At 44.7% G+C, this 20812-nt stretch overlaps 1 protein-coding gene across 1 annotated transcript in view; it reads right to left on the bottom strand.

The window, feature by feature from the left end:
• Window positions 1-20812, bottom strand: part of LOC111152643 (insulin like growth factor 1 receptor) — a 293795-nt gene that overhangs the window by 53270 nt on the left and 219713 nt on the right. Inside the window, exons 3-5 of the mRNA XM_022511183.1 lie at window positions 7798-8110; window positions 4081-4229; window positions 1307-1451 (exon numbers count right to left, since the gene is read on the bottom strand). Of these exons, the coding sequence (XP_022366891.1) occupies window positions 1307-1451; window positions 4081-4229; window positions 7798-8110 (607 nt within the window). The remainder of the gene's footprint in view (window positions 1-1306; window positions 1452-4080; window positions 4230-7797; window positions 8111-20812) is intronic.

The raw sequence follows: 20812 nt of genomic DNA, 5'->3' as shown, positions 1-20812 counted from the left end.
TAATGGATGTCTGCTTTTATTTGAAAGCTTAAAGCCAGACAAGAGCTGTATTTAAAGGGAGCATGAAGAGAAAGGTGTATACGCGAGGTACCCAGAGGACAACTGCTGGACAGAAACTATAGCAACAAGCACCAGCTCTTACCTGTCCTGCGCTGAAAAGCCTCTGGTTAGTTTAAAACCCCTATCATGAAGCTCATCTCTGCAGAAGGCGAAAATTCTACCAGTGTGCAAATCTGACAGGCTCATCAGTTAAACAGTTTTGTCCATTAGGATTTCTTTTATAGCAAAATGAGCTATCCATACTCCTCCAAATTTCTTCCGTGCCAATATACAGTTTACCCCATAACGTGGGGGTTTGGGTGGGGACACTCTGCACAATCGCCAACTGACATAGAATTGTTGACATCCTCCAGACTTAACTACTAAGAGTCTACTGCTGACCAGAAGTCTTACAGTAACAGCTGACTAACGTGTATTTTGTATGTTATATGCATGATATACCGCATTCTTATAGTGAAGTCAGCTGGAGAAAATATTATTTAAAAAAAAAATAAGGAAAATACATTTACAGTCCTATACTGTATTTATCCAAACCAAACCAAAACAAATTATGTCTAAGTAGACCTGCACAATTCAAACCATGTTGTTCAAGGGTCAACTGTATTTTCTTCTCTTTTCCTTTTTTTTTTTAAAGATTTTATTTATTTACTTATTTGAGAGAGAAGGGGGATGGGGAGGAGCAGAGGGAGAGGGACAAGCAGAACCCGTGTTCAGTGAGGAGCCTGATGCGGGGCTCTATCCTATGACCCTAAGATCACGACCTGAGCTGAAATTAAGAGTCAGATGCTCAACTGACTGAGTCACCCAGGCACTCCTGTATTTTAAAAGATGGAATGATTTTACATAGTATAGCATTCTGGGGATAAGAGTCATGTCAATGATGACAGAGGGCTAAGCATCTGAGGGCTAAGCATCTGAGACCCATTCCTGTTGTTCTTGGCACAGAGGGTCCCCCAAAGCACCCCTTTCTGCTCTTTCCACAGTCACATCAGATACATAGCCCTTGACCGACAGGTCACAATGCCATTTTCCAGAACAGCAATATCCCAAGGATGGAGAATCATGGCTGCACGGGACTCTGCCCGAGGGGACGGGCCATCATGCAGGGGACACTGGCCTTCCCTTGGCTTCCTCCTTTCATCTTTGTAATAAGAAAGAGTCCTCACCTTAGTAACGTGGAGTTTTGAAATCATGAGACTTAGTTTGTAATAGGAGCACATCAGCCCATGAAATCTGGAGCACTTACCCCTCGAGCTGCTCCTCTCCTAAGATCTGGCGAAGGTTTTTTAGGAAGGACAAGGAGACCAAGGCGTGAGAATGGCGGATCTTCACGTAGCCTGTCACCACCTCAATGAGCCCCATGAAGTTCTCCAGTTCTGAGGCAATGTTATCTGTGAGAGGAGGGGGCCGTGTTAGTGAGCGTTCATGTCGTGCAAGGATGACCCACCCGGTTTCTCGCCAACACGTCAGGAGAACGATTCCATGCCGATTCTTGGTGCCTCTGAGAGACTCAGGTTGCTGGCACAGGGCCCGCCATCCTTGTCAAAAATGTACCTCCCTGGCCTTGACTTTCAACGACCTCTCCTGGGACAGGGCCCCCCTCCGAGGCAGGGGAAGGAGACTTTCTAGAAGGCCGGGTACTGTAGCTCCCAGGCTGATTAACCAAATTTAAAATCATAAATACCAGACTGCCAATTAGCTAAGGCTGACAAATCTAGGGAACGTCTTTTAATACGCTCTGTCAACAGACAGCACTGCCTCCACAGTACAAGGGCATGACTGAATAAACAACATTTTCTCGGTCTCATTAGGAACTGTCTTTGCTGCATTTCCAGTTCCTAAGATACAGGGATCTATATTTAAAGAGTCCGTCTTACTAAGACTGGGAGAAAACACACCAAAATATTAACATACCAGGTTATCTGCTGTTGATTTTTCAAAATTCGTTTCTGGGCTTCTGAGTTTTCTATAATGCGCACATCTGATTCTCGTAACGAGAGGACGGTTTGAGAAATAGTTGCTACTACTATGTGTGTGAAAACAACGTAATCTATACACACTATATTTCCCATCATCCTGTTTAGCCTGTCTTTTCCTCATAGTTTAAAAAAAAAAAAAAGGAACATCAACTTTGGTTCAACTTATGCCAAAATTACAATAAATACTATAATCCGTTGGGTATGGTCCAACTAATGGGATTTTATTGCACATGATTTGTTGAAGGCTTAATGAGAGGTTCTATTTTGCTTTGAACTGATAAAAATAAAACAATAAGGATCTTGTCTTGGAGGGCTGGGGGCTATGCTTACTGTACAGTTTAATGGTTTTCTAGGAGAAATTCAAGTTACAAACACCAGAAGTTGCCTGTGGTGGATATTTCAAGAAAAAGACCCTGAACTTTAAATGCAGGGTAGGATGGATGCCTGTCTTGAGTCGAGGCTGGGGATGCCCTTTCCAGTGAGATGTCTTATTCCCCTGTATCCAGGTGATTTCTTCCATTGGACATAAACCAGAAGACACATTTCATCACCATGCATGAATATGTACTTATTCTTTCTTAAATTCCACTCCTTCATGGATTTAATTCATGGATTAAATTCTTACCTTCAGGATATGAAAATTTAAAAGAAAAAAAAAGGAGGTTTAGGTGCTTAAAGGGTATGTTCTAGGAATGAGGGCATCTTTTCAAAAATTAAGAAATCTAGTAAGAACAAAAGGAATAAAACCTCATCATTCATTCATTCATTCATTCATTCATTTATTTATTTATTAAGTAGGCCCCACACCCAGTGAGGAGCCTAACGCCAGGCTCAAACTCATGACCTTGAGATCCAGACATGAGCTGGGATCGAGAGTCGGGACACTTAACCCACTGAGCCACCCAGGTGCCCCAGGAACAAAACTGTAGAACACCATGAGGGTAAGAGAATTCTAGCCACGTGGAAGCAAAGTTATTTCTGTGGTGGAACGCTGAAAGGGGTTCTGGAAAATGAGGAGAACCAAATGATCCAAAAGGACTGAGCGCAAACGTGTTTCTGCCATCTCTAAGCTGTAAGAGCTCGGCTCGCTCACCAAACAGTCTTAAGGAGAAGTAAATCCACAGAATAAATCAATCAGCCATTTCCCACCCCACCCGAATCAACCTGCAAAAATCTCTCCACAAAAGGATTTAGGGGGAAAAAAAATTCCTTTCAGCCTCAAGGTCTTCTTATGATTTTTATTCTAGATTATGAAACTATCATAGATACTTTGACTGAGTGGTCCTAGTGGTGGAGAATTTAAATCTAGGAAGCCATTGTCAGTTAAAGTTCAGAAGTGAAAAGATCACAGAATAAGTCCACGAGTAATGTTTTTGCACACACGCAATCACCAGGAACGCCGTCTACTACAAATGCCGGCGATCCTACAGGGGTGAGGATCGAAGCTTTAAATACGGGATGACACACCCTAGTATTTCATTTTTATTTTATTTTATTTTTGCTCTCCAAAGTAAATTTGGAGATTAACCACTCTTTGGACTTAATAAAATTTTAAAGGGGTATCATTAACTTCTTCCCTTTGCACAGTCTCCTCAACACCTCCCAGGTAACCAGACCTCTTTGGGCTTGAAGCCGTGTGGCTCTGGCTCCAGCTGGAGGCTGCTGAATGACACTTTTGATCCCCCAGCCTCTTCTGGGGCCGGTGTGTGCTGGGATGTGCATCTCCTGCGTGAGACGGGCCTCACAGAAAGATGAGCCATGATCCTGGGCGTGAATAAATACCGAGCCAAGAGCTGCAAAATAGACTGCCTTTCAATCTGGTTTTTTCTTTTTTCTTTTTTTAATCTTTGAGGGAAACTCGAAAAAACACACATTGAGCACGAGGCTTATGCCCCATGCTGTTTTTTTCAGGCCCAGGTTTCAGGTGTGAGTCATGAAGGGGAAGGAACAGCAAGTCCATCAAAGAAAACTAAGCGGTCCCACCACCTTTTTGGGGTGGGGGGGACGGCCACCTGTTTCCAGGGGGGGACGGGATACTTACTGCCTCGGCGAATATTAATGAGCAAATTGCCCTTGAAAATGGTACATCCTTGGAGCATCTGAGCAGAGGTAACAGAATCAATGGTCTTTGTCTTCTTTTCTTCCTCGCAGACCTTGGGGCAAGGACCTTCACAAGGGATGCAGTACATGCTGGTGAAGATAAAAAATCAACCAAAAACACGGAGAACTGAGTCAGGCTTCTTCAGTTAAGAAAAAAAAAAAATCATGAAGACACGCTTTTATTCTAAGTTGTTTGTGCGGTACACATTACCAAAAACAAATGTTGGGAAGGGTTCAAGTGGGCACACCGTATCTCATCCCAAAGCCACCCCTCCAGGATCAGCCATTCAAACTGCAACCAAAAGAAGAAAGTGCCTACAAAGGAAAAGCGTGCCTCTTGTTTCCAGACAAAATATGTGATGCATCCTTGAGGCATGTGTGTATCAGAGGCTGTCGGCTGGGGAGCCAGCTGGTTCCATGTGGGAAAAACAGCCTTGAAGAAAGGACACAGTGGTGGCTCCCGAGGAAAAATGGGGCCGCTCTCTAATGCCGCCTTGCCTGGCACACCCTGGGGGAGAAGCTGGGAGAATGGACAAGGACCAGGAAAGGGACCGTGAGGTCTCTGCCACTAAAGGGAGTCTCACTCTCGCAGTCAAGGCATCCCAGCAAAACCCAGCAAGTAATTCCAAAATGCGTGGGGAAGAACACAGAGCCCTTATTTTCTTGCTAATGTACAACTGAAATTATTTCTTGACAGTGTTTTGCAGAAACTCGTAAATTGATCGGAATGTTGTTTTCGCGGCAAGGAACTTCCGTTACTTTGTAATAAACTCCCGTTTCCAGTGCTATCCCACACATGCTGCAGGACCGCCAGGAGTCAGGGATCAGGGAGCAAGATTGGCACTTCTCCTGCTTATATACCATTCATTTACGAAACTGCGGACAGAACGCTACTCTGGCTGCTGAACCACAGACCGAGGATCAAAGTTGGGTTGATTTCCAAACAAAGGCTATCACCTTATTGGGTGTGTGTGTGTGTGTGTGTGTGTGCGTGTGTAAAATAAATAGGACGGCGAATTGGAGAGCCAGGTGTATTGTCATTATTGTTCTTAAATGATCTTTTAAACTTTGTGAAGATAAATAAAAAACATTGAAGGAAACAGTGTGAGTGTTAGCTTACATGAAAGCTTTTGTGTTGTTTTGTTTTAATGAAACCTTACTGCCTATCTAAGGCAGAGATGCAGGGATTTGTTTTGTTTACAAACTTACAGGTAAACAAAATTTTCTTGCTCTTTTCCTATTTCTTATGGGGAGAATGCTAGGCAAGGTTTCCCAAGGAACTGGGCCAAGCACAGAAGGGGAGATTTCTCTTTTCTAGAACATCATACGCAACCTTCTTATTTCCACTATGGGTAACAGCTTCCTGTCTCCACTTTTTTTGTTGTTTTTTTGGTCTTTTATTCTAATTTATCTACACACCATGTAATGCCTCCACCCTCCTTCTTTAAAAAAAAACTTTCTATCCTGAAACACAGACTCACAAAAAGTTACAAAGCGTACTTTCCCCCTGCATCCCAGATGGCAACATCTTATATTACTATAAATGGAATATCAAAACCAGGAAATGAACACTGGTACAATGAATGCATAATTCCGTGTCACCTTATATCCCTTTTGTGATCTTCACCCCGGCAAGATACAGAGTACTTTAGGAAGATCTCCCACAGAGCTACCTCCTATCCTCACATCCCTAACTCCGTCCTCCTGACTACTCATCTATCCTCCATCCCAGCAATGTTGTCATTTTGAGCCTGTTATATAAATGGAGTTCTATAGTATGGGACCTTTGAGATCACCTTCTTTTTTTTGCCCCCCACACAGCATAATGTCCTTGAGATCTGCCCCCAGTCGTTGTGTATTTCAACAGTTTGCTCTTTTTTTCCAGCTGAATAATAGTCCACGGCATGGATATACCACAGTCTGTCTAACCATTTCCCTACGGTAGAACATCTGAGTTGTCTTTTGTCTTTGGCTATTACGCACGCAGCTACCGTGAACACTTGTGTACGTGTTGTTACGTGGACATACATTTTCATTTCTCTGGGAGGAGTGTCCACGAGTGTGACTTCTGGGTCGTAATGTCAAGTGTATGTTTAGCTTTCCCCGATGTTTTATGCAAACAGCAATTTCTGAACCAAACACCTTTGCTAAAATGTCTAGGAATCATCTAGCCCTTTAAAAATGTTTTCCTAAGGAAGTGCTCTGATTACATGTTTATAGAGCAAGCTTCCTTGAATCCATTCGGGTACAGCGAGGGTACAAATGGTATTAATAAATATTTTAAACTCAGTGTCAAATAGGTCTTAAAGGTTGAGAGTGGTATTTATTCTTTCTTCAGGGTGTTTTATTTTAAAACAGAAGAGATATATCTGTAGCTTTGAACAGACTATAAGAATGGATAGGGAAAAAAACAGCTCAGTTCTTTGAAAATGCACTGCACATGGGAGAAACACCGCTGAAATCCACGTCCCCTCTTGCTGGCCCCCACTACATCACAGGACAGTGTATCCCCAGGACAAAGATGGTACCACCCCCCGTTCATGCACCAGCTGTCCCATCTCTCTCCCGCCCCTAAGAGGAGCCGTGGCTGAGCCTCATCTGGGTTCCAGGCATGGCCCAGGGTACTGGGAAAGCCCTTGTAAGTTCTAAGGCTACCAATAAACTGTGAGTAAAATGCGGTAGACTTATTCTGGGTGGCATTTGCATACTTTACAGTCCTTTGGGAGTCCTTGGACACTTCGCTTTTAAAAAGTATTTAGAATAATTTTTACTATTATAACAGTAGAGACGAGACAACAGATGGAAAGTTGCTCTGTGTCTAATGTTAGGAAAGAATGGGAGTTTCATCTTTGGTTTGAAGATGAAGGAAGCATTTGGCCCACAGCAACTGAACTGTTCTTTCCTAAAAGTTCTCTGCTCTACCTAGAGGAGGGAAGAACGACCCCAAACCTCTGGTCTTTCGATTCCAGAACTACAGTTCCGTATTTTAAAACAATGCCACTACTACCTTTTCAAAAACATAAACCAAAAACAAATTTACAGGAGTCCAGCCCACATACACCAGAGGGATGCTTTTTGCTGTAAAGAATACCTTTGCATCCCAAGCAAAGTCTCAATGTTCAGGAAAGAAAACGAGAGAGGCAGAGAAAACTGAGAGAAGGGCACAGTTGAGGAAAAGAGAGAGAGAGGAACAGGTGCTAATGGAAAACAGGTTACTGTAAGCTCCTCGTTACTCTTCACGGCAGCTAGGGCAGGCACAGGATAGAGTTTGTGCTAACAGACTGGCCTGCCTGCTGCCTCAAGGACGCTGTTTGGGGCTGGGCTTGTCTTCTCTCCACCACTCTCCAAGACTTCAGAGAGCTGGTGCTGGGTGGTACCAGGGAAAGGACAACCTAAATGTACAGTCCTCCCGGGTTTACCCCACACCTGCTTAGCAGGCAACCTGGCGAGTGCAGGGAGGGGAGACTGTGACCTCCACCTACCTAGACCAGCACAGCAAGCCACGTACTTAACTTCAAGTGGCTTGGCAGTACACTTCTAAGACACAATATAAAACAAATGCATTTTATTTTGTGGTTGCGGGGGAAGGGGAGGAAGGGGGGAGTTGTTGGGCGGGGCTGGGGGTATTGGGGGCCAAGGGGGGGACTGCATGACTGACCTCTGACTGCCGTTCCGGATGAAGCCAGAGGGGCACTCCTGCATGCACTCGCCGTCGTGGATGACGAACCCCTCGGAGTCGTTGCTCTCGGCATTGGGGATGTTGGCGCAGAAGTCGCGGTCCACGCAGCGCCAGCCCTCGAAGCGGTAGGTGTTGGGCGGGCAGGTTGGCACGCACACGCCGGCGTAATAGTAATGTCTGCAGGCCACGCAGGCCGTGTCGTTGTCGGGCGCGCTGCAGCTGCCCAGACACTCGGGGTGACAGCACTCGTTGTTCTCGGTGCATGCGCGCTTCCCGCACGCGCTCGGGCACACTGTGGGGGCAGAGGGGACGGCAGGTGAGACTGAGAGATCGGGTTTGGACTGCCTCCTCCAGGCCTGGCCTGCTTTGTCCTGGGTCACTGGCCACCCTGGACCAGATCGGGTCAACCACCCACTCGCCGCCCGCCCACGCACCCACGATATCCCCAAACGGAGCTTCCCAGGGCTCTGTAGCCCGCGGCAGACTTGGAATGGCAGTATTACAGACCCTAGTCACAGTTTCATTAAGGCAGGGAGAAAATACTCTGAGTATTTTTGAGTTTTGAGTTCGGCCTCTCTTATTTACTCTCTGTGTACTCCTGAGGAGTCATTAGCTTCTCTGACCTTGACCCTCTCTTTTCACATCTATACAATGGGGGTAGTAATATCCATATGAGAGCTTTGCCTGAGGCCAACATGATAATGCAGCAGCCCAATGGGAACAATAAGGCGTATTATTCCTTTTAAAGGCATGATGTATTGTTCCTCTGCATTATGACCATGTTCCATGAAATACCTTGAAAAGCCTTAGTGTGAAGAAATGATTACTTAAAAAATTATTTTATTATATATATTATTACAAATATTTTTAAATCATTCAAAAAATCGTTTATTTTAAAAATGATGAACTGGAATATTAAAGGTGATACTATTTGGGTTTACAAAATGGCTTTAGAAAAAGTTTGTGTCCGTTTCTATGTCAAAGTTCTTGCTCCCCAAAAATGATGGTATTAACTTATTCCCAGAGCCTAACCTATTATAACACCAAGTCCCTGCGTCTGTTATTCTCAAATAAGAAAAAAAGGGGGGCAGTGGAGAGTATCTCTGAGCCCAGAGGAGTCACTCATAGCATATTAGAAACCATCTCCTTTGAGCCACTCTGCCAAACTTTACTGGAAGCAGTGGCTAAAAAGCAGAGATCCACAATTCATGTCCCAAGTAGATGAGCTGGCATTTATTTCCATAACAACGATGTAATGATCACACTCTGTGGGGCTGTTAGCCTCACTAGCAAATAAAGTATAAATCAACCAAATATGAAATCTGGTTTATATTATATGTTTCCTACTTTTTCTTGAGCTGGGAAACAAAACAAAATTATTTAAATATGTATATTATTGAATCTGACATATATTATTTAGTGAAGATTCTATTACTGTTTTCCTTATAAACAAAATATGTGCTTAAAAAAAAAATCAGAGATCACAGATAAATGAAAATATATAGGACGTCTAGTCCATCTGCCCCAAATACCCCCTTTAGCAATAACTTCATGTGGGTCCCCCCAGGTCCCTCCCCCTTTTTTTTAAGATTTTAAGATTTTATTTATTTATTTGACCGACAGAGATCACAAGTGGGTAGAGAGGCAGGCAGAGAGAGAGGAGGAAGCAGGCTCCCCACCGAGCAGAGAGCCTGATGTGGGTCTCGATCCCAGAACCCTGAGATCATGACCTGAGCTGAAGGCAGAGGCTTAACCCACTGAACCGTCCAGGCGCCCGGCCCCAGGTCCCTTTCTATGCATGAGCATGTACATATAAATATCTAAAAAAAAGGAACAAGCCATCCTGAAACCTTTTTTTTTTTTTTTTTTTGGTATAATATACTGTAAATTCCATAATCACTTAACAGCTACATTTCATCTCACAGTATAGTGTAAGTTATAACCTGTCTCCTACTATGAGACATTTCCTTTACTCCTGACATTTTATTATTACAATGAACACTGCGATCTTCATGAGAAATCTTAATTATTTCCTTAGGATCAATTTCCAGAATTGACCTCACCAGGTCAAACTATCTTCTGGAAAGTTTTTACCAATTTACACCCCACTAACTGCACCCAAGAGTTCCTATTTTACTGTGGAAAGGTGAATTTAAAAACAAACATCAGAACTTGGCCATTCAAATGAACACTGTCACCTCTGAAGAAAACAGATACATTCTCATGATACTGTCAAGCTTCTTAAAATAATTTTGCAAGTTTCTCCTTTGAAATTATCCTTTTGCAGAGACCGTAGGCTGCTTTCCATTATTTATTCTTTTTATCTACTTTGATAATAGAACCTTGATTTTTAATTGGGCATTTGGCTACCCAGCTAGATACTGTATCTCCTAGCCTCTCTTGTAGCTAGAAGTAATGTATGTCCTAGCCAGTGAGATATAAGAAAACTTTTTTGGTTAGTAGTTACTGGAAGATGCCTTAAAAACAGTGAGTGTGCCCTTCCTCCTTGCCGGCTGGAATGCAGGAGCAATGCATCATGCTCCAGCAGCCATTTTGGTCATGAGGTAGCCCACTAAGAAGGTGGAGTAAGATAAAAGGATCTTGGTCCGCCAAAAGGCTAACCCTGTACTGCTTACCTCTAGACCTGGCTTTTTCTAGAGAGAGAAATAAATTTTTGTCCTATATATGTGCCTGCTGTTCATTACACCCAACTGAGACAGACTTTCAGAGCTACTTACAAGCAAAGAAGAAAACCATTCCCGTTGGTTTGTATCACTTCTGTTTACCAGAATTGCCTCAATGACTTCTGGCTATTTCCAGAAACTAAGCTACACAATAAATAACAAGGAGTAAGTATCTCTAAGCACCCTGAAAAAGTAGGTGTTACAGATAGGAGTTGCAAAAATGTGGCGATACATATATTGTCCACCCGGGTGATCATCTTGAGGAGGGTGACACTAATTTGAATTTACAAGTCTAGCGTATTTATAGTAAAGGTACACAAACACACACACACACACACACACACACACACACACACACACACGAGCACAGTCTCTCCCATCATATCTCATACCTGAACACATCTAATATTATCAAATAGATTCCGTGACTATTTAATTTCAAATCTATCCCGTATGGAGGTTAACTTCAAGGCTCAAGATCTAAGGAAACAAATACATTGTGTGTCTTTTAGTTCAGGTTTTTAAAGTAGTAACGGGAACAGAAGTCCATTGACCCGCCGGTTGTTGATGCATTTAGCAAGTGTTTATTCAGCAACGTCCGCACCTGCGTGCCAGACCCCGCCCTCGAGGAATGGGCGATATGCCAGGGAAGTACAGGGTCGAGTGCAGGTTCATGGCGCACCCTGGGCATCAGGGATGGTTTTGAAGAGATGCTCAGGCTGGAGATGAAAGGTGAAAGACGAGGAGGAGAAGAGTAAAGAAGAACATGGAGGAAATCACACGTCAATGTGCGTAAAGGCAATCCAGTCGCTGTGGCAGGAGGACTGGGTGCCCGTGAAGATAGCAGGAGGCTAGTCACCAACTGGTGGGTGATGGGTGTCACCAGAGATTTTAGGCAGGGGAAGAGCAACAAAGGCAGCTTTTCATATTGGAAAGGTTGTCTGGGAGCTGCACAGAGGGCACCATGACCTGAGGGGGCCGAGCTGACAGAAGAGGGATCAGGTAAGGGGAGAGGAGAGACACAGCCTTGTTATGTGGCCCCGACAAGGTTTCTGTAATATTAACAGACCCATAGGTTTGTGTGGTTAACATGAAACTGGCTGAAGAACCCTGTGTTCACAGTCTCGAATGCTGGCACGAGCACCCCCTCACTCAGAGCCCTGAAGTCCCCACCATCGGCCACCACCGAGCTTTGTGATTGGAGGAAGGGAAAACTGATGAAAAATCTCACGATCATCAACAGAAATTAACGGGGGCCACTATCTGGTCACCAAGCCCCCTTTCCCTCACTTATAATTTAAATAACATGCTATATAAAGTCGTTAAGTGGCAGGCATTAATATTAAAGAGTACTAAAAACTCAAGAGCATTTAAAAGCATAGAAAAAAAAAAATCCCTGTGCTCTTGTTGGGAATCAGCTATGTCCACATGCAAATGTTGGGCATCTCCAGTAGGAGAAAGAAAAAGAAATCCCCCAAACCTGACAAAGTATTTTCTCATTCCGACGGCAACGGCATCTCTGGGCAGCGGTCCCCCCAAGACCCTTTCCAAGGCGTGTGTTACGTGGAAAACACGGTCCGTCAGTTCTTGCCACAAGCAGCACACAGGCTGGGGAATTAGGGTTTTGTTTCAGCAAGGAGAGCTCCTTCAGAAGAAATTTCAGCAAAGCTTAAATTAGGTGAAATCTTGTTATTTATAAGCAGAACAATTCTTCTTAAAGGGATCACAAATCAAGGGGTTCCTTTATGGTATGGGATCCAAACAGCAAGACATGTATCGACGACTCGAGGGGAGTAAGAGTAGGGTGTGATGGGGAGGGGGGAAAAAGGAGAGGTAACTTGTTTGCTGGAGGACAAAATCTGTAAATAAGAGACTGCTCCAGGGACAGAAGACCCCCTGGCCACAGCAGAACCTGAGGATTCTGGGAGGCGGGAGAACATGCAGGAAATTCAGGGTTAGAGAGTCCCGGAGTCAGCCCCAGAAGCCTGCTGTAAATTTTGTCTCATCTCAATGTATATAAATATTATTAGTGTTTAGGACTATTAAGGGATTTCTCAAAAAGCCCCGGGCAGTGCGTCTCGCCAGCAGATGGATGGCTGTTCCATACAAATGCCAAAACTTAAAATTTAGTACAGTTACCAAATTTCCAATTCCGGAGCTATGGGAGAAAGGAAGGGAGCCTCTTCCCCGGCATCCATGGAGAAGGAACACACCTAATGTGATTAAAGGCATTTGTACTTTTCAAAATAAAGGGAAAATGGAGGCTGCTATGAACTACAAATATAAAGGGGGGAAAGCAAATTTACTGTACCCACGAGAGCTTTCTCCTCATTGGAATTCTTAGAACGACCAACAATAAAAATCAAACCCGATCTAAGCTGTTGGAAAAGCTAACAGCATGTCCCATATCTACTGCTAAAAGGATTGATTTGGGGTCACCATCACATAAAAATGAAGGTGCTGGATGTAAAGGCTCATTCTCTTCATTTTGGGGGATAGGAAATGAGTCGCACATCAGCCTTGAACTCCCTCCCTCCCCAGTGTCCTTATATTCACTAAGTTTTTTCTGGGTTTTTTTTTTACATTTATTTTTGTTCTTCCCAGGGAGTTCCTTAACCATCTTTACTCAAGAGCAACCATTTTTAAAAGCATACAATTATAAAGTGTTCTCACTGGAAGAGAAGGTGGAGAACTCAACCTCTTCTCAAGAAGCAAAAAATGGAAAGGGGGCCACTTAAGTCACCGTTGTATCCCGAATAATTTTGAAAGAATGGAAATAAGTTCATGGATGTTCGAATGAGGTCAAGCTTCTGACTCAAACACAGGCTGGTTTAGAGACATCTTAGTTATTTCTGGGCTACCCTAAGTGACACAGCACTGTTCCATATAAAGAAAGAGACGTCTTTCCTATTTGACACGCATCGTTATGCATGAAGGTGAGTCGCTACTAAGTCCAGAAAAGTGTACTTCAGCTCCAAAGTGCATCGGGGACGTAGAGGGGCAGAGAAATTTTATAGTTTTCTTGTCCTGCCAAGGGAGGAGGTGACTCCATCAGATACCATGGAGGGTGGACCCCAGCCGGGTCAGCTGAACGCCCAGGTCCACTCAAGGCTGTAGGCATGGTCCTGCAGGGAGTACTTAGCCACAGGTGAGGGGATGAGAAAGGCTCCTTTTGACTGTTAAAATATCAGCCTTATGAGCCAGGCCCCAGGCTAGGTCCTATAGACAGGCAAGCATAAGACAGGCAGCACTCCTCCCCCCTGGGGGACTCCCCACCCTGAAGGAAGGCAATGGGAGTACCAAGAGAGGCAAGCAAAGGACCAGTGAGGAGGGCTTTCCAGGAGAAGGGACAACCAGGCCCAAGCTTGAAAAGCCAGCAGGAGCTAGCAGGTGCATGGGGGTGTTGGCAGGGCTGATGGGGAGCACGGGCCAAGCGAACCAGACTCAGGATGAATGGGTGACCGACTGGACTGGAAGAGGTGTGGGAGACAGGAAAGATGGCGAGACCAGAGGCAGGGAGAGGTGAGAAGGGCCTTTTAACCCACGAGTGGGAGTCTGGACCCCTCTTAAAGAGGAAAGGGATGCTGCTATTGAAGGATTCTAAGCAGGGCGTCCCATGAGCACATACACATTTTAGAAGGATCACTCTGGCTGCTGAGTGGAACACAGAACGGAAGGGTGACCCACGGAGTCACGGCAGCTGTTTCCGTGAGCCACAATGCTGGTCTAGATCAGGGAGATCTAGAGATCAGAGATGCAGGAGATGAATGATCTATCTGGAGATGGCCACTGGGAAGAGTAGCCAGCTTTTGTTTTTGGAGGGAGAGAGATTAGTTTAGTTTGAGATGTGCTGCTTGGTGGACAGCGGATGCTCTCACCCTCTAAAATTGTCTTCGGTCTCTCCTCCCTTTTATCCACACGCACATCCTCCTCCCCATACGTCCCCCCGAGCAAAGACCTCTATCAATGGGAGCGGAGTGGTGGGGGAATATCAAGGTTTCTCCGGCTCAGAGAGAACAGCTATATTTTATCCTAGCGTAGTTGTCTGTAGTTCCCTAAACAAGTCAGCTAGCCTGGAAAAGCAGGCTTATGTGAAAATGCTTAGAAGCCGCGAAATAAAACTAAAATGATCCTCGTACAACCACGTGTGGGCTACATGCTTACATGTGTGTATGTGTGCACATGTGTAGTGTATGTATATATAGCAAAGCGCAATTTTCTCAAAGGGAGGACGACTGCCTTCCTTTGAGAAGAATCAACTATCAAGTCTCCTGACATCCTGAGAACCGACTAATGGAAAACTCCAGAGAACCACTACCTAGAAATCCCAGGTGGAGCTTGAAACAACTCCCAGACAAGCTTCTGCCTGAGAAACTGTAGGCTGGTGGTAGACCGAATCGGTTAGGTACCCATGGCAAAAGAAAGTTCAAGTGGGAATCGGGGTGTCTTAAATGTTCTCAAGAGAAAGTCACATTTGCAACAACGTTTCTCCTCTCCATGCCAAAAGAAACCTCCTCCTTGTGCTGGAGAAAATCGCACCATAGTCGCTGCAAGCCAGAGAGACGTTTTCATGGTTAGAATCCTGAAGATCCTTTGCCTTCTCTTTTTGGAACCAAAAGTATTCAGTGCGCCCACTGGGAGGTTATAGTGAGAACTGGGGCTCTGGGAATGCGCAGAGACAGAGAGAGGCCCGGGGAACAGAACTGGCAGCGAGCGCAGAAAGGCTGGTGGGCAAAAGAGGTGGGCCACAGTTTTTTGAACATAAGGTACCCGAAAGCTCTCATTTTCTCCCAAGCATGTATGAAGGAGTTCCTCTTTTGCAACGTGAAGTGGTTTTCAAGACCCAGTTCCCAGTCTGCTTCTTTCCCAACAGGAAGGCCCCTGGACAAAGCATCCTTGACTTGACTAACATCTGAACGTTCTGAAACACTGAGGTTTGTAGAGGGGGGGCAAGAAGTTACGTCCTTCTGCTCCTCACCACTCCCCCCTCCCACGCCTGCAGCTCCCCAGTCAACTGTCTTCTTTAACCTTCCACTCTCTCCCAAGTGTGCCAGCAGAAGCTGGAGGGCCATTAGATCTGTCCTCAGTTTAGAAGCAATAAGCACTTACACAGTCATGTTCATCCCTGTTATCCAAGGACAGGGTCTTAGAGTGGAAAGGTAGTCTCAAGGTCATGCATATCTCATGCCTGTCTCAGATATTTCTCTGTAAAAATCTAGGTGGGCCTTCAAGCAATGTCTAGGGGGTCGGTTACCTTAGAGAAAGTGCTACTCCAACTGTCAGGCAGCACCAAGTGTGACCAAGTTGTTCCTTCTACCCAACAAGAATGCATTTTCCTCCCTGACATGCTCCCCAGGCCTCATTCAGCTTGTCTGATACTCAGGGGAAGTGGAGGCTTTCTTCTTTATAGGTCAGACTTTCAAATACGCAGGCTCAAAATTCAGAGACAGTTATCCTGGCCTCCCTCTGAGGGCCTTACTCAGTCATAGCTCATGCAATACCCATGAATACCATCGCTTCTTAACACCTTCCCCCAAACCTGCTCTTAACACAGCAGAAAGTTGGGGCAGTGTGGCATACGAGAGGACTAGGAGACCCGTGGTGGCCGTCCATGACCAAGGCAGTATGCTTGGAGTGATCTCTGCATGGTCTTTAAAAGAACTATCATCATCACGCCAAGAAGGCTCATTCTGAGCTTCTCATTGTCGAAGACTCCTCTCTTCTTTTTCACAATAACGGTTTGAGTCTCTCCTGTCTGGATACAACTCTGATCTGAATACAGGTCTCCCTGTTAACATAAAGTCAGTGTTCCTGGGGACATTTTCCACGTGCCCGACAGCCTATTCAGTACCTTATATAAGTTAATGCAATCTTCCTAACAATCACACGGGGTATCACCATTCTCATTTATAAGTGACCGAACGGAGACACAGAGATTTAATCACTGCCCAGGGCTATTAACAGTCTAGTTTAATCATTGTTAAGCTATAAATGTGGGCTAGATCTGCCAGATGGGGGCGGACAGCCTCTTCACCCACTCTGTCCCGCGGTGGCACGATGTTTCAGCTGGTCTGTGTGGTCTAAAAGGAAAGGGCTAAGGTGTCCTTCTTAAGCCCCTTTTCTTTTTAAGCATGCCCCCATCAGGAAAAAAAAAAATGAATCAATCTCAAGTCCTAGTGCCCTTTTCTCCTCCCTGAGGTGTAACAGTCAGAAGGAAGGACAAACCCATGAAACATGACACGGTGGCAAGGAGGCAAGCATCCAGGTGATATTAAGGAGATAATGTGTGCCCACTAAGCCTTCTTTGTTTACTGAGTCATAGCAAGTAGAACCCTCAAGGACATTTCTTCTAGCACAAATTTGTAAGGCTGAGACCTGTCGGGTTTATCATTAAATGTCACTGCTCAAGTCACAACATGAAAGCTGCAGCTCCCATCGTGGAAGGCACGGCGTTAGCACACATTCTGGGGGGGCCAATGCAATTACATATACACGACCGTGCTATCGGGAGGCCAGACCAGCAAGACCCAGGGAGACTCCATGGCTTGCAGAACCCATGTCATCTGAGTAAGTCTTACTCATGAGAGTAGATAACCAGAGTTCATATTCTTCACCAATTCATCCGTCTCAGCAAGACTGAAAATTTGGTGTAGTGATCCGAAGGGGCATGTGCACCTGAATGTTTATAGCAGCAATGCCCACAATAGCTAAACTATGGAAAGAACCTAGATGTCCATCAACAGATGAATGGATAAAGAAGATGTGGGATTATATATATATAATGGAATACTATGCAGCCATCAAAAGAAATGAAATCTTGACATTTGTGATGACGTGGATGGAACTAGAGGGTATTATGCTTGGCAAAATAAGTCAATCAGAGAAAGAAGACTATCGTATAATCTCCCTGATATGAGGAAGTGGAGATGCGACATGGGGGCTTGGGGATAGGAAAAGAATAAATGAAACAAGATGGGATCGGGAGACATACCATAAGAGACTCTTAATGTCACAAAACAAACTGAGGGTTGCCAGGGGGAGGGGGGTAAGGAGAGGGTGGTGGGGTTATGGACATTGCAGAAGGTATGTGCTATGGTGAGTGCTGTGAAGTGTGTAAACCTGGCAATTCACAGGCCTGCACCCCTGGGGCTAATAATACATTATATGTTTATAAAAAATTTAAATTTTTTAAATTAAAAAAAGATTAAAAGACTATGGACTCTGAAAAACAATCCGAGGGGTTTGAAGCAGCGGGAGGTGGGAGGTTGGGGGAACCAGGTGGTGGGTATTAGGGAGGGCACGGATTGCATGGAGCACTGGGTGTGGTGCAAAAACAAGGAATACTGTTATGCTGAAAAAAAAAAGAATGTTAGAAGGTCATTCTGTCATTGATTTACTTAGGAAGAATACCATTTGCACAAGCTTATTTAAAAAAAAAAGATTAAAAGAAAAGACTGAAAATTTGGTCAGGGAGGAGGAAAAAACAAAACAAAACAAAAAAACCCAGTTCTGTGCCTTTCTCTCAGGCACATAAACACACAAAATCAAGGCTTACACAAATAAGAAATAGTCGAGCTCTGAGATTAGACCTCACCTGTCTAGTACACAAGGTAAGCCAGGAGGTCTGGGAAAGCACTTCAAACCAGCAACTGAATGCATCTGTGACTATTTCATTAATAAGCAAAAGAAATAATAATCTACAGACAGTGCTCGTTGAAACACTGAAGTCTCCAAGATCCAAGAAGTAGTGCTGGGCAGAGCATGGGGATAAATGGCGGGGGGGCGGGGGAAGGAAAGGAAAAAAAAGAAAAAGAAAAAAAGCAAGCAAGAAACCCAAAAGGGGTAAAGTTATAGACAGCACTATTCAGTAAAAATTTCATGTGCTAAATAGTAAGAGTAAAGAAAGGGCAGCCATCGGTTGAAAGATACAATGTGGAATCACAAGGAATAGCAAAGCTAAGCGAGAAGCGGAAGGCAGATCAGGAACCCTCCTCTGGCTGAGCTGGTTTTGGTTACTGTGGGTGGGCTATGTGACTTTTTTCTTCCTTTACACATTTTTTATAACAGCTTTATTGAGATAGAATTTATACCCAATTCACAAATTGAGGGGTGCCTGGATGGCTTAGTCCATTAAGTGTCTGACTTGTGACTTTGGCTCAGGTTGTGATCTCAGGGTCACGAGCTCGAGGCCCAGCAGCAGGCTCTGTGCTCACTGGGGAATCTGCTGGAGATTCTCTCTGTCCCCCCCATAAATAAATAAATCTTTAAAAAAATAAACTCCTATTCAAAGCCTACATACAAATTTGGGAGACACAGGTAAGTTCCAATGGGGGAAAATTTAAGGAAAAAGGGGATAGACTTCAGGGGGCCAGAAAGTCTGTGGCAAGGGCAGCCGGTACCTGCTTCTTCCCGTGGGAACACTGAGTGTCTGCCTCATACACAACCCACACCCCCAACCTCCATCTTTTTTTTTTTTTTTTTTTTTGAGTCTTTCACTGTCAAATGGGTGATTCCTTGGAGACTCTCCCCAGTGCTGCAACCGCCAGGCATGAGCCCATAAAGACACCCATCACTTACTACTGCCTGTCACAGATGCTTAAATGGACAGGGTGGAAAAAAATATTCTTTTCACACACTTAAAAATTACTCCAAGTTATTTTAAATTTGGAACTGTTTGTATATTCCTTATAAGTTTATAAAACTCACACTGTCCCTCCATGACTAACTAAAGTGGAATTGAGCGAGTATTCTATATTTATAACTTGTCTGGTTGCTCGTGCTTACAGCCCTATTTCCACTCTGTGTTACTGTACACAGAGTTATGTGAGGTATTGTGGGCTCCTAAACTTTGCTGATTTCCTAACAAGGCAGGCCTGTGTCCCGTAGGGACAAATTGGGGGCTGTTTTGTCCAAGTGGAGGCCGAGCTCGGAGGGAGAGGCCTCCAGCTCTGTGGTTTTGGCTACAGCTCTTAAAACCGGTGTGAGGGCCCATTTCTGGGCAATGGTGTGCCTCACTCGTGTTGACCAAGTATCAATGCTCCTGATAGACTGTTTGTTGCACAAACCCGTGAGGAGCTCCGTGCTAACAGCTATGGCTATACACACCCCTCCTTCCTACTTATTTTGGTGGGCACTGGCGGTCCACAAGGTACACTGCTCCAACCCCCCATGCAAAAGCCCCTTTCCACATACATAACCATTTTCATCAACATCATTTAAATGAATTCACTGAGTTCAACCCCTTGCAGGGAACAACACTGCAGAGACCAACAGGCCATGTTTTGGGTAAAACTCATCAACAAGTGAACCTTTTAATCAGGACATGGTGATAAACGCACCTGTGGAAGTAGAGGTCTCCAGTATGTGTGGAATTGACATGTGTGCAATGCACACCTGCACGCACACACACACACACACACACACGTGCGCATCACAGTGTAGACTCCTCACGGGTGTGGAGCAAATAAATATGAACGGTTCCTCCCAAGCTGCCCCCTTGGGGGGACACACACCTAGCTGATGACCTCAGAATTTTCCAAAGCCCTCTTGGCATCCTCTTTTGGAAAATGCTTCTAGAGACCCTAGCACATTCTCTGAGACAGCCTTGAAAGTGCCCCGCTTTGTAAAAGGAAAGGGAGAATGGCCCCTAAACCCATTCTCTTTCTTTCCTCATGTCAGAAGGGGTAATAGGTTTCTTGTCTCAGGTCTGGGGCTGCCAGTGAGGTTGGGGTTTTTTGTTTTTTTGTTTTTTTTTTCCTTCCTCCTCTCCCATCCCATTTCGTGGTCATTTGCACAACTGCCTGAATTAACTTTCAATGTCTTTGGTCCATTTTCTTGGGAGATTAAGTTTTTACTAATTATTTGAATTTGAGCCCTTTAAGATGTATATGCTTCTCATTTTATTTTTTTTATTTTTACTTTTTTGAGAGAGTGCAGGGGGGCAGGCATAGGAGGAAAGGGACAGAGAGAGAGAGAGAGAGAGAATCCCAAGCAGGCCTGATGCCCGGCTGGATCCCACAAGCCTGAGACCATGACCTGAGCTGGAATCGACAGTTGGATACCTAACCAACTGAGCCACCCAGGCGCCCCAAAGATGTATATGCTTTTTATTTATTTATTTATTTTTAAAATTTTATTCATTTATTTGACAGAGAGACAGTGAGAGAGGGAACACAAGCAGAGGGAGTGGGAGAGGGAGAAGCAGGCTTCCCGCCAGCAGGAAACCCGACATGGGGCTCGATCCCAGGACTCTGGGATCATGACCTGAGCCAAAGGCAGATGCCTAATGACTGAGCCACCGAGGCATCTCT

Source organism: Enhydra lutris, unplaced genomic scaffold (assembly GCF_002288905.1).
Source record: "Enhydra lutris kenyoni isolate GAN:26980312 unplaced genomic scaffold, ASM228890v2 scaffoldscaffold29, whole genome shotgun sequence".
NCBI lineage: Eukaryota > Metazoa > Chordata > Mammalia > Carnivora > Mustelidae > Enhydra > Enhydra lutris.
The sequence above is the reverse complement of the archived record's forward strand: the minus strand, read 5'-3'. Positions and strand labels throughout refer to the sequence as shown.